Raw genomic sequence first — 16,361 nt, 5'->3', positions numbered from 1 at the left:
CCTGCCTGCCGTGCTTGGGGCGGCAAAATACCTAGAGCCGCCCCTGGTCACTAAGCCTGGTGCTGAGCAGGAAGCCCGGAGGAGCGTGTGCTGAAGAGAGCCTGCTGCAATGGCCGCCATGGTATTCCAGACTAGCAGAAGGAGTGAAACCTAGGAGTGGCCATAGGTAGGCAAGAGGCTCATTTGCGGGTTGACGATTATGCCTGAGGCTGTATCTCCTCACACCACCCATTCTCCTTGCACCCTGCCACTAAGGGAGTGGGCACACAAGACTTTGAGACTTACCATACAACCACTGAGGACGAGGCTGAATGCTTAGCCTAACTCATCCCCACACATGGCCACCATCCACTCTGGTGCTTGTCAGCACCTTGCAAGGACCTGCAGGATCAAAGCTGAAATTTTTGGGGGTGCCAAGCAGCCTTCAAGTACACCTCTGACGTAGACATGTGATCTGCTCTTCCCCATTCTCCCCACTCCCCATCTGGGGTGGTTTAAATGGAAGAGCAGTCAGGAAGCAACCTTCTTAGCACCCCACGGTGACGCAACCCATCCAAAACCATGTTTCTGTGGTGGGAAAGGCATGCTGTGCCCTGAGAGCGCCTAAGAGTCTCAGCTTTCTGCAGCCTGAAGCAGCAGCCAGGGGAAGAAATGGGGGACTGGGAAAATCCAGCTCCCCGTTATTCTGTCCTTGTTGCTGCCCACTGTTCATGTCACAGTCAGGGCGGGAGAGGTGGGTCAGGAGAAGCCCTGGACTTTGTAGTTGACAACTTTTTGGAAGTGCAGTGCAAAACAGGGAGGCATGGATCAGCGTTCACATCACACTCCCTGTCAGTACCCAGTCTGGGCCGGGCTAATGATCCAACCAGCGGATCAAATTCAGTGATGAATCCTGGTCACGTGCCACTTGAGGCACCTTGCACATATGCTAAGAAGTAGTGCAGAACAAGGGAGATTAAACGCCCCAAGCTGCAGTCCTAGCAAATTTCTTGATCCTTCACTACCTTGGTAAATCATATATGAGAGCAGCCTTCTTACATAATCCCTGAAAAAAAACATAAAATAGATTTATCACAAAATCCTGTCCTCCTACCAACCATCTACGGACTGGTACATATATTTCTCTGATTATTAATTAACTGATGCACAGAAACTGCTTTAAGCTTTTTTAATCTCTCCCTCTCTTTCTTTGTCCTTCAAGAGTGGAGACCACAATGCAGGGGAGATGTTAAAAATAGGGGGTGTTACCAGAATGGGTGGTGCATTAAAGTTGTGCTTTAAAGTCAATAGCAGAAGACCCCGGAATTAAAGACATTCGGTAAAATGTTTAAGTTGTATTTTTGTGCCAAATTCTCCTCTTAGTGATGCCAGTATAAAACTGGAGTAGATCTGCTGAAGTTGGTGGAGTGACTCTGGATTCACCCTTGAATAACGGAGAGCAAAATGTTGCTCATTGTCATTATCCTGCTTGCAAAGTCTCCTTAGAAGAAAAATGGCACGGGTGGCAGTTATCTAATCCACTAGCAGGCATCTGACCTGAAAAGAGAAAAGGATTTGACACTGTAGTCACTGCTGTCTAACAATCGATTGCCTAGCACTGTGGCATCTCAGTTTTCAGGTTGAACCAGAGCATCTCTGCTATTTGGAGTCCGGGTAACTGGCTTACCAGCCTGCAAAGCATCCCCCAGGAATAATACAGGGTGTGTAGAGCTGAGTGTATCAGAGCCTCCAAGGCACATCAGGCCACTCACGGCCAAAACGATCACCTTCAGACTGGAGACGCTGGCTCTCTGCTCCTGGGAAATACCACACCAGCTGCTGGCTAGCAGAGCATTTTTCGCGCCATGATGAAAGAAGTCTGAAAAAAGGACATTCTAAAGAACCTAAGCCTGGCCCAGGGTACATACCCAATACCAAAGAACATCCAGGTATCTCTCCCTGCTTTTCTTCCCTAAGCTCTCTGTGCAACATGGTGGGTGACCACCTTTTCTATCATCTTTGGAAGTGCCACCTGTTTGGTATTCCGTGGGGTGTTGCACAGAACAGTCACCCTTAGATGTCTCCCGTAAAAGCTATGGCTTAGTAGCACCATCATAAGTCTTTGAGCTTGTCCAGAACAGAAAAACTGTCAATGGAGTAACTAAATCAGTGTCGTTACTCCAGTGTAAAGCCCTAACATAGATGTACTGGTACAAAACAAATCCCACTAAATCCCGCTGCCTCTGTAGAAAAGCAGCACAATAGAGCATCTTGCTGACACGCAGCTGGAGTTTCTTGTCTTTGAGAATTTAAGTTCCCACCTGTGGCGCCACCTTCAGGAGTGCCCAACCAGACACCCACTAATTAGCACCCTTGTAACATCATGTAAGTCCTAGACAGATGGGTCCTGGGCTGTGGAAACGGTGGGCACACAGTATTTTGCAAGGGAGACAGCTGAGGGGATGGAACCCCACATTCAGAGGCAGGTCAACACATGACTGTTGGTAGTTACCCAGCTGAAACCAGCCCATCTCTGAAGGAGGCATGTTTTTCTCATGTCTGGAGTAAGAGCATTGACAGTCTAGAAGAGAGTTAGGGGGCGAAACAGCTCTTATTAAGAGCTACATTCAAAGACATGGGCCAGGTGAATAGCAATTTCAACTTATGGATCTTGGGAAATACACCCACTGGAGCTCCCAGGGTCTGCTCCTGCTCCACTGAAGTCCATGGGAGCTTTGCTAGCTCCTTCATTGGCAGCAGGATCAGAGCCCTATTGAGTGACAAGTCAGTCAACCAATCAAACACAACCTAGGATCATCACATTATCAGACCTCTTATTGGCTGATCCATGAGCCCAGGGGCAGGATAATTATCTAACAACATCCAAGATCTGATTGACTCTTTCATGAGTTTCACCTACCATTGCGCTCCAGTTTTCTGCCAAGAAAATGAGACCTAGCATGCGGGGCAAGCAAAGGTCTTTGCTCTCATCTTCCCCACTGCAATACCAGAACCCCCCTCATCTGTGCTGTGTTCTAAGGACAACTCCACAAAGACCTGATTACTGACTTCGGTGCAGGGGAAGAGAGCCCAGGTTACTTCCATGTGCTGACCCAGCATTACCACTTGAAGATGTGACTACGACACTCACTTAGGATATCGTCTCACCTTGATGTAACCCGTAACTTCATTTCCCGGCCTCTCACAGAGCTGCATTAACAGCCAAAGGCAGAGCATGCAGGTTTAAGACTGGTTTGTGTGTGTGCGTCTGTATGTGATTCGTGAAAGACTTCAGTCCTGTAGCATGTGAGACTTGCTGATAACCTGGGATTAGATCAGAGATGAGACACTGATGAGGACTCTGAGCATATGGAGGTGCAGGGCTGTGAACCAAGTTCCATTCCATTGTCAGGGGCAGGTATGTGTCTGTCAGAAGGGCTCACCCTTAGCTTTTGGGGGTTCTAAAACTGCCTCTTTGCTCACCCTGTTTGTCAGCAGCCCCTGGACTCCGAGGGATGGTTGTGCTGCCAGAGCCCTGTGTAGGAGGATGACCACAGAGGGCTAAAAGGTTTTGTCTGAAGCACAGGCTGTTGTTCCACAGCATCCATGCACAGACCCAATGTGAGGATGCTCACTGCTGGAGCATGAGGGGCATTTCTTGCATGTTGCGGTGGCCTCATGCTGCTCTGAACACTACAGTCACCAGCTAAATGCACACTCGGAAGGGAGGGCAGAACTCCCAGCAATCTTCAGAAGCACGGGTTTCTATTGCTAGATCTAAAGTAGGACCCCAAGTAGTAGCTAATCCCGTTAGCATCCATGTCGTTATAATGGCCTCCAGCCATTGGGGGCGAGGCCACAATGACAAGCTCCGCTCTCCACCATTAAAAAATAATAAATAAGACTCAGTTCCAAGTATGCAAACTAAGCCGGCTTCTCCAGCACACCATGGACTTGTGCTAGCTGCAGCTCCATTCGGACTCTGTCTCAACATGCTGGGAACTGACCTCCCCTCGCTCGTCTGGTCCCAAAGTGGTCCCCTTAGCCCATTATAATTGCCCCATTTACATGTCCAGTCACTAAGGGGGATCCCATCCCAGCGAGCTCTACATGCCTGCTCGCAAAGCGCAGTGCTGTCTAGATGCCATGCAAAGTAACCCGAGCTCTGCATGTAACCCCCATTAGGGAGGTGGGGGTGTTTGCCTCCCTCAAAGGTGTGAATAAGAGTCTGCTACTGCTAGCAGTTAATGGAGCTGCTCCTTCACTTCAAGTGGTAACTGTTCAAGTTTTTAGTGCTGATGGTCTAGGGTATGAGCCAGCTCAGGTTGGTCTGGGAAGGACATTGGGTTGCCCCCATATTTAATTTGTCATCATAAGCAAGTAGTTATGGATATATCACGTTCCCATGCCGCGGGGAGAGGAGAAGGCGCTGCAGAGCAGATAAGAGGGAAACATCAAGGGTGGTAGAAGCAGATTTACCCCAGCCTTGGGAGAGAGACACACAGAATAAGCGCCTTGAAAACGACTCATAACAAGTGCCAACTCGCAGTTAGAGCTGGCCTGGCCTCAGAGCTGCGGGCATTAATGCTGAGGCGCAAACACTCAGGACCCTGGACGTTGTGTGGTGTAATGTCTGGAACTGCTTTCGGCTCCGACACTGTGACCTGTAACAACCCACCCCATTGGCAACCATCTTCCCCTCACCCTCCCTCCCACCCACCTCCCCAAGCCTTTCCTCGCCCCCACCCCATGTTCATTCTAAGTGGTCTTGCATGTAGTTCTGCAGCCCCCTTCAGTTCGTTAAACCCCCTGCCTTGCCTCGTGTTTTGACAGGGTTTGTGAGTTTTGACAACCCCGCCAGTGCCCAGGCTGCCATCCAGGCTATGAATGGTTTCCAGATTGGCATGAAGAGGCTGAAGGTGCAGCTGAAGAGGCCGAAGGATGCTAACCGCCCCTACTGAAGAGTTGTGGGAACCGCTGGATACACATGACTAGCACAGGTAACTGCACGGGCAAGGGGACGTCACTTGTTGTCGTACAGAGTCTGTGTTGTGGACCCTAAAGATTAGTTCTGCGATTCTCTGGCTTCTATCTTTTCCACCCGATCTCTGGCTAGAGCCACACCACCACACACACAGACACACACACACAAAATAGGAACTGGTTGTGTGCGCACTTTGGTAGAAAGAGAGGCAGAAAGAGGCTAAATGTGGGAAGGGTCACGTGACTGTGATGAGTCTTCCTGACCACTAGGGAGGATAGCAGTTGTTCTGGTCACCTGCTCAGCCATAGAAAGGATTCTGAGGCCAAAGAAGACCAGTAATTAAGAGTTGGGAATCAGGCTGCAGCTTAATTCCAGGCAGTTGGACCAGTCCGGCGTATAGAGCAGTAGCTCCGTGTTACAAACGTTCCAAAGCATTCTTCATATGGTATAGTTCATACCCAGTTTCATCTCAGCATGACAAGTTCCTGTAAATAAGTCTCCTTGACACCTAAATATCCCCTAATATCCTCCTTGCTAAACTAGAGAAATGGATAAAGGAATTCATGCTCATGTCCTCACTCAGCTTCTGTTAATTCCTTACTCGGCTAAAACTCCCACTGAAGCCAACAGGAGCTTTGCTGGAGTGAGGACTTGGTTAAAAACGGAATAATGACCTCAAGCTTAGCCTCATGGACAGTAAATTGTTTGCTGTTGGGGGGCAGCAAACTTGGTACTCTAAGGGAATTTCTAAGTACATACAGCAGTGCCCAAAATATCAGCACAACTCACTTGTTTTGGTGGAATTTAAGCCTGCCCCTTGCAGCAAAATGGAGTCTAGGCTTTGGGTAAACTTTTCAAAAGATCCTAAGTGTCCCATTTTCAAAAGTCATGTAGGGTATGTCTACATTGCATCGTAAACATGGATCGATGGGACCCAGGCTAGTGGACTGTCCTCTTCCAAGCCTGCACGTGGTCATCCGCTTTGCATTGTAAATTGGATTTACAACTGCTGGACCCGGGGGTCTCACAACCATGTTAACACCTCCACACTGCCCTAAGCAGACCTTCTGGCTTGAGCTGTGTCCACTCAGGCATGGACCTAAGTCACAGCAGGACTTGGGTTCTGAACCACCCCCTCAGTGGAGGTTATATGACTTGGGTCCTGAGTGCTTGCTGACCTGAGTTAGACTGGTTTGTGTGTGTATGGATGCGGGGCTTGGGTTCAAACCTGAATTAGAACCCAGGCTTACGTTTCATCTACACAGGGATTAAAAAAAACCGGCTGGCCTGGGTCAGCTGACATGGGGATTGGGCTCTGGGGCTAAAAATTGCTGTGTAGACATTCAGGCTCGGCCTGGAGACTGAGCTCTGGGACCCTGTGAGAGTGGGGAGTCCCAGAGCTTGGGATCCAGCCTGAGCCCAGATGTCTGCCCAGCAATTTTTAGCCTCACAGCCCAATCCCCATGAGCCTGAGTCAGCTGATCTGAGTCAATGGTGGCCATGCTGCAGGGCTCTTATCCCTGTATCACCATACCCCAGTGTGCAGTGTAGCTATACCCATAGGTGCTGAGAATTTTCAGTGGGACGGAGGCTTCTAAGACCAAGACCCTCCAGGGTGTTTAGGCACCTAATTCCCATTGATTTATTTCAGTGGGAGTTAAGCACCTAAATACGGGAGGATCTGGGCCATATGTGGTTTTTGAAAATGGGAAGTAGGATCCTAAGTCACTTAGGTGCTTTTGAAAATTTATACATTTCTGTCCCTGCAACAGCTGGTTCTCGTCTCCAACTCAAAGTGATGCCATTACTACACTAATAGTGCCCTACCATTTAGCTACCGAAAATGAAACGCATGCTGATAGGTGGTGCAGAAGCAGCCAGCCTGGTGCTGCATTGGTAGAACACTGGTATTTCTGATGGTGACTGCATAGCATGGTGGCATTAAGGCATCACTGATGATAGTTCAGCTCCTATCTTCAAAGGCCAGAGGCATCCCTTTCCAAAAAGGGCATGGCATGGTGTATGGTTTGGCAAGTTACAGTGTGACAGCACACGGTAAGGTAGAAACCATTGTCCTCGATCTGGTGAGTGGATATTGCTCTTCTTCCTGATGACCGTCCATAACTCCACTCAGCCCCCATCCCGCTAGTCCCAAAATGTTATGCATTGGCTGGTTTCCCAGTTCCTAGGAAAATATATATGGATGAATGGTTTATTATGGAGATGGGGTAGCCAGCCATTCCATAGTTAAAGCTATATGCAAGTTCTGTTAGAAGGCCAGTACCAGAGATGTACCTGGACTGCAAAGATTCGTTTTGGATTTCCAAACTTTTCCAACATTTGGGGGTTGGGGGATCTAAGATTTTGATTCAGGCCATCACAGAATTAGGGGTCATCCATCATTTGCCCAGATTTGACCTTCCCCAACCTTCCAGGGTGTTCTAGTCCCAGGTTCCCATCTTTAATTGATAGGTAGAGTATCACTGAAAGTACCCGATTCTAATCTTCGCAGCAAAACTCTGTTCCCTCTAGAATCAATGCACTGGAGGCAAGACATGAAGTGGATTAAGGAACTCCCTCTCCACAAATGCATTAGTTGAACATGTTAATTTCACACAGGTCATTTGAATCTCTCCGGGCGATAATGGCTCAAGAAAGATGCAGTCTCAGTAATCTAGGATGTCCTTTGTATACGATTATACAAAGATGATTGCCAAAGTATTCTTCCACCCTTTTTAAAATACCTTTTCTTTTCCTTGCTTATGACAAGGCCTCTTGGAAGCTTGAAACTGAAATATGTTTCCATATCCAAATGCTTTTTTGCTTCATCATCCTGTGCACATGCTGGCTTCTTATTGCAGGTGCTGGAGGCATGCAGGCTAATTTCTTAACACAGTACACCCGTGCTCCTAAGAGATTTTCCGTTGCATCTAAGAGATTTAGGAGTGCAAGTGCCGCTGAGTTTTGAAAATCTCACCCTGAATACTGAGCGCTGCACACTGACTTAGAATTGTGGGGTAGCTCTGAGTGCTGAGCTGTACACACTTCTTTGTTGTTATAGGTGAATCATGAGCCCTGGGCTGTACACGCTGGCTCGTTATTGTAGGGTGGCTCTTAAGCATGGGGCTGCACACACTGGTTTGTCGTGATAAGGCTAATCATGAGCGCTGAGCTGCATACACTGACTTATTATAAGAGGGCTGCTCCTGGGTATGGCAAGTGGTTTTTACTAATAAATTATACAAAAAGTAATTGTCTGGTCATGAGAAACAAGCTAGTGTCAGAAATCTGCTTGTCCTTCAGAGCTTATTTTCTGCCCTGGCTTCTGTGGAGCAGAAGCAACTATTCTGCACAGAGTATTCTAATTGTTGAGTACCTTAGCCTCCCACGCAGTCCGGGTTTTAACTGAGCTTCTCTCAGGTTTTTCAGTAAAACAGAGTCAGCTGTTAGAATCATGGAATATCAGGGTTGGAAGGGACCTCAGGAGGTATCTAGTCCAGCCCCCTGCTCAAAGCAGGACCAATCCCCAACTAAATCATCCCAGCTAGGGCTTGGTCAAGCCTGACCTTAAAAACCTCTAAGGATGGAGATTCCACCACCTCCCTCAGTAACCCATTCCAGTGCCATCCAATCTGCTCCACCCTCTGCCTATAGTGCCTGTAATTATAGGGGGGGGTGTGGTGCCCAGCACAGTGGGGTCCTCATCCTGATTGGATGCCTCCTAAATAAACAAACAACCATTATTTTCTAATTGCCTCATTCCTTGGTGTAAATGTTGACAGAGCTGAGGGCCAGCTCCCTTGTAGCAGGAGAAGTTTGCGCTGGCACAATTTAGGTGTAAAATTGCAAGTGTAACAGAAGGAAAAGCAGGTGCAGATATGAGTGACTTGCGCCTGTGTCTGCCTCATATGCAGCTGTGGCTGAATTGCAGGTGGGCACAGGTGGAAAGGAAGGCTGCCTTTCTGAGCATGGGGCCCCTTGTGCATCTTGGGGAGGGGTTGGAATGAAATGAAGGTGGTAGTCTGGCAAGCTAGAATGGGGAAGACCAGGAGGTTTCGTGGAGATTCAGCGGCATTCAGATCCTGTTTTCGGCCCATCTCTGCTACAGCGGGAATAAGAGATACCATCAGTTAAGCATACTCATTGGAGGTCGAGCCGTACGTAGAAACAAGGTTCCTAAAGAGATCCATGATGGGGACCAAAAGCCAGGGAGGCAAAGCTAGATAGATACTGCAAAGTTGTGAGGTAACCAACACACTGAACTGACAGAACATTATATAATAGCCTGGGTAATGGGTTTTTTCAGACTCAGTTCATTAAGATACTTAATTTTACACCTAGCTTAAAGCACATAAGTCAGCTCATTGACTTCAGTGCAGCTACACGTGCTTTAAATTGGGCATGTGCTTAAGACCCTTTCTGAATTGGCGCCTTTCCAGGGGAAACATTTGTTTTATTGGATTCCTTTATGAAATTAGGAGGTTTCTAGCAGACATGTGAGCTAAATCCAGCCTGATAGGATAACACAAGAATCTTTTCTTTTTTCCCCCTCCCCTCCAAAAAAAAATCCTCTCTTTCATTCTGGATTCATGTTTTATCTAATCTCCCTTTTATGACCCAATTTGGTTTAGGCCACATTGATTTAAAGTCCTTGGTTTTCCTCACTAATGCTCTAAAGTAGCTGTCAAACACTAAAAAAAAAAAAAAAATTGCTGTGATGTGGCAGATAAAATCACAAACTGCAGTGAGCAAAACCCAGGAGGATTCATATGGCAGAATACTTCCAAAATGGCTGCCTTCTGTTCTCTCGTTTCTTTCTAATTACAAAAGGGTGGACCAAGAGGAAGGGGGGAAAGAAAGCAAAAGAAATAAAAGAGGATCATTTGAGGCCAAAATCAATATATTCTATTACAAACCTCCCCTTAGGAATGGGAGGCTGAGATACTTTATGTGTCTGTCAGATAGTAAATGCATGAAATAATGAAAAAAATAAGTAGTAGAATCTGCTACTCACATGGATGCCCATTCTTAGGAGCACCAGTGTACTGTAGATTACTGCAAAATTATAGGTGCAAATTACAGTACCTAAGGGACAAGTGTATGAGCCAGAATATAACTCTACATAGCCACTGCTGGCACATTGCTAACAGTGAGAGCAGTGTCTGCTCCATATTATCCAGCCACGGACATGTGGACACAGACTAGCCTCACCTGCACCTCCCATTGCCCTAGCCCTGCCATAGTATAAACTGGACACTAGGAAGTTTAGACTTGAAATTAGACGAAGGTTTCTAACCATTAGAGGAGTGAAGTTCTGGAACAGCCTTCCAAGGGGAGTAGTGGGGGCAAAAGACATATCTGGCTTTAAGACTAAGCTTGATAAGTTTATGGAAGGGATGGTATGATGGGATAGCCTAATTTTGGCAATTAATTTTGGCAATTGATCTTTGATTATCAGCAGGTAAGTATACCCAGTGGTCTGTGATGGGATGTTAGATGGGTTGGGATCTGAGTGACTGCAGAGAATTCTTTCCTGGGTGCTGGCGGGTGAGTCTTGCCCACATGCTCAGGGTTTAACTGATCGCCATATTTGGGGTCAAGAAGGAATTTTCCTCCAGGGCAGATTGGCAGAGGCCCTGGAGGTTTTTCACCTTCCTCTGCAGCGTGGGGCATGAGTCACTTGCTGGAGGATTCTCTGCAGCTTGAGGTCTTCAAACCACAATTTGAAGACTTCAGTAACTCAGACATAGGTTAGGGGTTTGTTATAGAAGTGGATGGGTAGGATTCTGTGGCCTGCGTTGTGCAGGAGGTCAGACTAGATGATCATAATGGTCCCTTCTGACCTTAGAGTCTAGGAGTCTATAGTAAGTTAGGAGAAATAGTAACAGTTCAACACTGCCTAGAGGCCTGATCCTCAAGGTTACCATTGCTCATAATTGTATCACAAATCTCACAATATTTGATGTTAGGTAAAGCCCCAGCTCCGGGAGTCCTGTGATTATATGAGAAACTCCATTTTGGGGGATGGAGATTGTTCATTTGTTTGTTTGTGTGTTGGGGGGGTTGTATTGTTTTTAAGTACATTTCTAGCCCTCATAGTTGCAGAGAAAAGCTAGGAAACTTGAGCAGAGTGTACCCTACAGGCTTAGAAACCTGAAGGCAAAGAAAAAGTACCCAAAATGTGTCATTGTAAAAAAAATCTTATGATTTTTGAGGCCTGAGTTGCAATTTTTAATCACTTGAAGTTGGCAATACAGGAGACCCCAACTGAGATCAGGGCCCAGTTGTGCTAGGCTCTTTACAAATACATAGTAAGAGACCATTCCTGCCCCTAAGAGCTTACAGTCTAAATAGACAAGACAGACAAAGGGTGGGGAGAAAGGAAGTCTTGATATCCCCCGTATTATACCCATCACACTACAAGGTGAACCCATCAGACCTGCCATGTCTCCCTTGTATGGACAGGGACTGTCTCACTTAATTCACAGGCAGTTTTTAAAGTACAGCATCTCCCTCTTGTGAAGCAGGATTTTGCTCTCTGTTTTTTTTCTATGGGATATTTTATATGTCACCAAGCTTTGGGTTTTTTGTAAGTCTCCCTCATGCATACAGCCCTAGTGTAGCAGCCCTGTCGGGTCGCTAGTGATGATACTGAGCTCTGTGTAAAGAGCTAACATGCAGCCATTTTACCTCTTAAGTCCCAAATAAGACCAGGGTTGGTTAATTGGTGCATAGGACTCATGCTGGCCCTCTGTGCGGGGGTGAATTTCACCCTAACTCAGCAAAGCAGTTATCCAGAGCCGTACATATGACTGGAGAACCTGCCCATTACCACAGCGTGGCTTCATTGTGGTGATTAATCATCAGCAAAGTGTTATTGACCATCTTGTAGCCTCCTCTGCTGGGAATATTATTAACGCCCAAGATGAAAAGGGTTTGATTAGAGTGGGCCAGCCAGGAGTAACGCAGTGAAACTGAGCAAAAGTAAGTGTAGATGGAGTAGCAAGAAAAAACTTACTGATGCTGATACTGTGTTGGCAGTGGAGTAGTCTCCAGAGGGAAGTGAAGAAGAACCCCGTCAGCAAAGCATTGGTGAATGCACTGTTGGGATCATTCTGCCCCATCTGATATACCAGGGGAAATACAGATGGCTGGGACGGTTCAGACTCGCAAACTGTCTAGTTTGATGCTTGTGCAGAAAAGGGGGGCATTCTGCAGGAAATTTCAACTTTTTATCAAAAAACCAACACACACACACCCCAACAAAATATTTTGGTGTCCAGACAAAACTGTTCAGTTTTCACTTCTCCAGGGGAAAAAAACAGTTTGAGGAAAGCAGACGCTATCTGCAGAAATGTTTGTTTACTCAAAAACCCAATTTTTCCATTGAAAAAAAGTTTTGATGGAAAATTTTTGACCAACTCTGTTTATCACTTCAGATTACTTCAGTTGTAAAGAGGAGAGTGATAAATTGTTCTTCTTAACCCCTGAGGACAGGCTAAGAAGCAATGGGTTTAAATTGCGACAAGGGCAATTTAGGTTAGACATTAGGAAAACTTCCTAACTGTCAGGATAGTTAAGCACCAGAACAAATTACCTAGGGAGGTTGTGGAATCTCCATCATTGGAGGTTTTTAAGAGCAGGTTGGACAAACACCTGTAAGGGATGGTCTAAATAATATTAAATCCTGCCTCAGTGCTGGCGACTGGATCAGATGATCTCTTGAGTTTCCTTCCAGTCCTACGATTCTATGATTCCATGAAACTGCAGTTTTGACTGAATTTTCATTTGTCCAATCTACCTTTAAATGTCCCAAGTGATGAGGCTTGTACCACTTCCTTTAAGAGAGTATTCCACACTCTCATTGATCCTACTGTTGTTTATTGGGATGTTAGTTGTGATAATCCACCTAAATGTTCCTTAGTACAATCTAATCCCATTACTTGTAGTTATACCTCCTAGGCCCATAATAACCAATTCCTTTCCCTCCTGTACAGACTGTTATCTTATCCATCCCTTAGTCATCATTTAAGATTTGCCTAAATTACATAAAGTTGCACTGGTGTGATTATGTTGATGCAATAACTCCAATCTTAACGCAGTTGAGCAAAGCTTATTTCAGTGAAGCTTCATTCAGAAAGGCCTAACATTGGACATTGGAAAAACCTTAGATCAATGAAAATGTTTCCAGGAATTCCTTCCTTTTTCTAATTCCAGTGATGACTGGGATTAAACATTCCCTCCCAGTGTGTTTGCAAGCCAGGCTTTGTGTTAACACATGAGAGCCTGAAAGTGAAATTGACTAAGAGGGACTAATTCTCTCTGTTTTAATTATCTAAGGTGCTAGTAAAACTGGTAAAGAAATATGTTTTCTTTTTTGACCTATCATTTTTTAACCCAACTGTCCTTTCAAATTACTAATCACTTTATTATTTTAAAATACTAATTTCTGTTTTGCAAGCTGCAAATTCAATACCAATCTTATACTAAAATTGGCACACAATATAATGCACTGATGGAAAGCTACAATAATTAATTGCTGCATTCGCTCAAAAATTACAATCAGTAATTACAGCGTCAAGGCTAAATTCCATTCAGCAATATTTGGAACTGGTTCCTCTTAAAAACAGGGCAGCTATTCAGAAGCATTGCTGTGTTTGCACCTAAATGAGCCCAGGTAGGTTGCTAAAGCATCTATGTTGTTTGTCTTGGGAGTGCTACAACAACAAACAATACAACAATACAACAAACATTTTATTTTATAGAGAGTTCCTCATTAAAAACTGTGTCTTTCAATGTGTCCATATTAGATAATACAGAGGTAAACAATAGATATGAAAGCAGCTTCCCAGTTCTCACCCTCTTGTGATCCAGTTGGCACTGATACACTGAAATAACCTCTCTGAGGCTCGTTAGTACATTTCACAACTGGTCACCCCAAGCGAAATTGGGCAAGGGTCTTGCTATAGACATGAATACCTCTTAACAAACGTTCAAGAACAGCCACAAAACCCCAATGGTGGTGGCTCTCCAAGGGGGTTTAGTCACAGCCAAGAGACTGAGGAAATTCTCATATGGGCCAAAACTTGTAACATTGCCTCTGATTGGAGGGATCATCTGCATGAATTGAACCCAGAGCCACTAGATCTAAAAAACATGAGCTTCTACTGCCTCAGATTAGATCCATTAGCTTGAAGGCAAAGCAAATTCCTATGTGGTCCAGCCACTAGAGGGCATAAGCATGAAAAGGGGGGTCAATTTATGAATTTGCCAGGGTGCCCATTAGATTTTAAAGCTGAAATCTAACAACCTAGGCTTGCTGATCTATAACAAAATCTAATAGGATAGCCCCTTTTTATTGAGTCCAGGAAGCATCCGCTTACCAGTCTAACACTGGGTTCTTTCCAGATCATCTTTCAACCTGAACAGTATTGCTCAAATCAGGGCACTTGCTTATTCTTAACCAACCAACAATTTATTAATTCACCCAGAACCACATTAACAAATAATCAACAGACAAACATTAAGTGACGCCCTGCATGACTGATTAGTCTAGGATTATGCAATGATCAGGTCCAGAAGAAGTTACTGACTGTATCAGTGCTTACATTCAAGAAGGCTGCTGAAGTGGCGGTTGCGATGGAGACCACAGAGAAGGATTCTCTGGAATTTAGTGTGAACTGAGTTTACCTCCTACATCAATGAGCCAGAAGACCATGGAAATGTGGGGAATTTCTATGTGGCTGTTGTGTGCAAACTACACACTCTGAGGAGAATCGCTGGGCATGTCAGATTATTTGAAGAAAGTGCCCGAAGAAAGGACACGTCACCATGACCTGTCACACAGTTCAGCAACCAGCAACACGGAATAACCATATATCCAAGACAACACCTGTGATGACTGAACCTAAGAAAGGATCAAAGTCAGGAATTCATAATGTGGGAAAGTACAAGTGCTCTAGTGACACTGACCAAGTCAAAAGAACAGGAGTACTTGTGGCACCTTAGAGACTAACACATTTATTTGAGCATAAGCTTTCGTGAAAGCTTATGTTCAAATAAATGTGTTAGTTTCTAAGGTGCCACAAGTACTCCTCATTCTTTTTGCTGATATAGGCTAACACAGCTACCACTCTGAAAATTCACCAAGTCCTAACACTACACATGTTATCAGAAGCTGGAGTCAGAGATAGCATCTGGGCTATACCCATGATCGAAGAATGTCCTACAAGCATGAAGCTTGATACTGGAGCTGCTGGTTCATTGATTTCTTCATCTACCTATCACTAGACTTTGTCACAAGTTCACCTAGAACTTCACAGTTTTGAAGACTTATACCGAAGAAAAGTTAGTCCCAAAAGGAATACTGCAGGTGAAACTTCAGCTAGATGGACAGTCAGTTGTTTTATCCTTGCATATGATTGAAGGGAAGTATCCACTATTATTTGGCAGATCTTAGCCTGAGAAGGTCAAGGTGAAGTGGACCTAGATCAAGGCAATCATGAAAGCACTGCCAACTCTTCAAGAAATACTGTACATCCAAAGTTTTTGAAAAAGGATATGAACAGATGAGCAACATGTCAGCAAAACTCACTGTTCTCTGACAGCCAGCCAAAGTATTGCAAGCCTAGAGTTGTGCCTTATGCTCTGAAGCCTCTGGTGGAAGCTGCTTTCGACCTCTTAGTGAACATTGAAGTCTTGTCACTGGGTTCACACAGTGAGTGGGCTATACACATCATACCAGTGATCAAGAAGGATGAGTCATTCCGAAATTGTGGAGATTTAAAGTGACACTGAATCCAGTTTTATGTGCAGATCAGAATCCACCACCTAATATTGAAGATTTGTTTGCTATTCTTTGCTGTGGACAGTGTTCCAGTAAAGTGGATTTGCTCAATGCATAACTACAAATGGAGATTGATTCAGCATCTCACAAATATCTCAAATCAACAGACAAAAAGGTGTATTTTGTTTCAACAGGTTGCCTTTCAGTATTGCATCAGCACCTGCCATGTTCCAGAAAGTCATGGGTGAGATTCTGAAGGGACTGAATGGAGTTCAAAGTGCAATTTGGATGACATCCTTGCTAAAGGGAATGATCAAGAGGATCATCTTCAAAATTTGTATCCTGTCTTGCAGCATTTGGGAGACCATAGACAGAGTACGTCAGACAAATGTGACATTTTCCAAACCTTTAGTTGAACACCTTGTACATGTAATGGATGCATTGGGTTTAAGAGAAAGAGAAGGTTGTTTTTTAAGTGCCATCACCAGATACATTCATTCTTAGGACTACTTAACTACTATCGTGATTTTCTGCCTGATCCGGTGACGGTATTTACACCTTTACATGAACTCCTACAACCAAAGAAAAAATGGAAATGGACTGAAGAGCAAG

At 45.1% G+C, this 16,361-nt stretch overlaps 1 protein-coding gene across 11 annotated transcripts in view; it reads left to right on the top strand.

Moving 5' to 3' along the window:
• CELF4 (CUGBP Elav-like family member 4) overlaps nt 1-16,361 on the top strand; it is an 860,161-nt gene that overhangs the window by 823,264 nt on the left and 20,536 nt on the right. For all 11 annotated transcript variants that reach the window (XM_045021207.1, XM_045021203.1, XM_045021206.1 and 8 more), the window contains one exon: nt 4,813-4,979. In XM_045021207.1, coding sequence (XP_044877142.1) covers nt 4,813-4,940 — 128 coding nt within the window. In that variant the 3' untranslated portion in view covers nt 4,941-4,979. The remainder of the gene's footprint in view (nt 1-4,812; nt 4,980-16,361) is intronic.

This window comes from Mauremys mutica, chromosome 6 (genome assembly GCF_020497125.1).
Source record: "Mauremys mutica isolate MM-2020 ecotype Southern chromosome 6, ASM2049712v1, whole genome shotgun sequence".
Classification (NCBI taxonomy): Eukaryota; Metazoa; Chordata; order Testudines; family Geoemydidae; genus Mauremys; species Mauremys mutica.
This window is presented reverse-complemented; position numbering and strand designations above follow the sequence as displayed.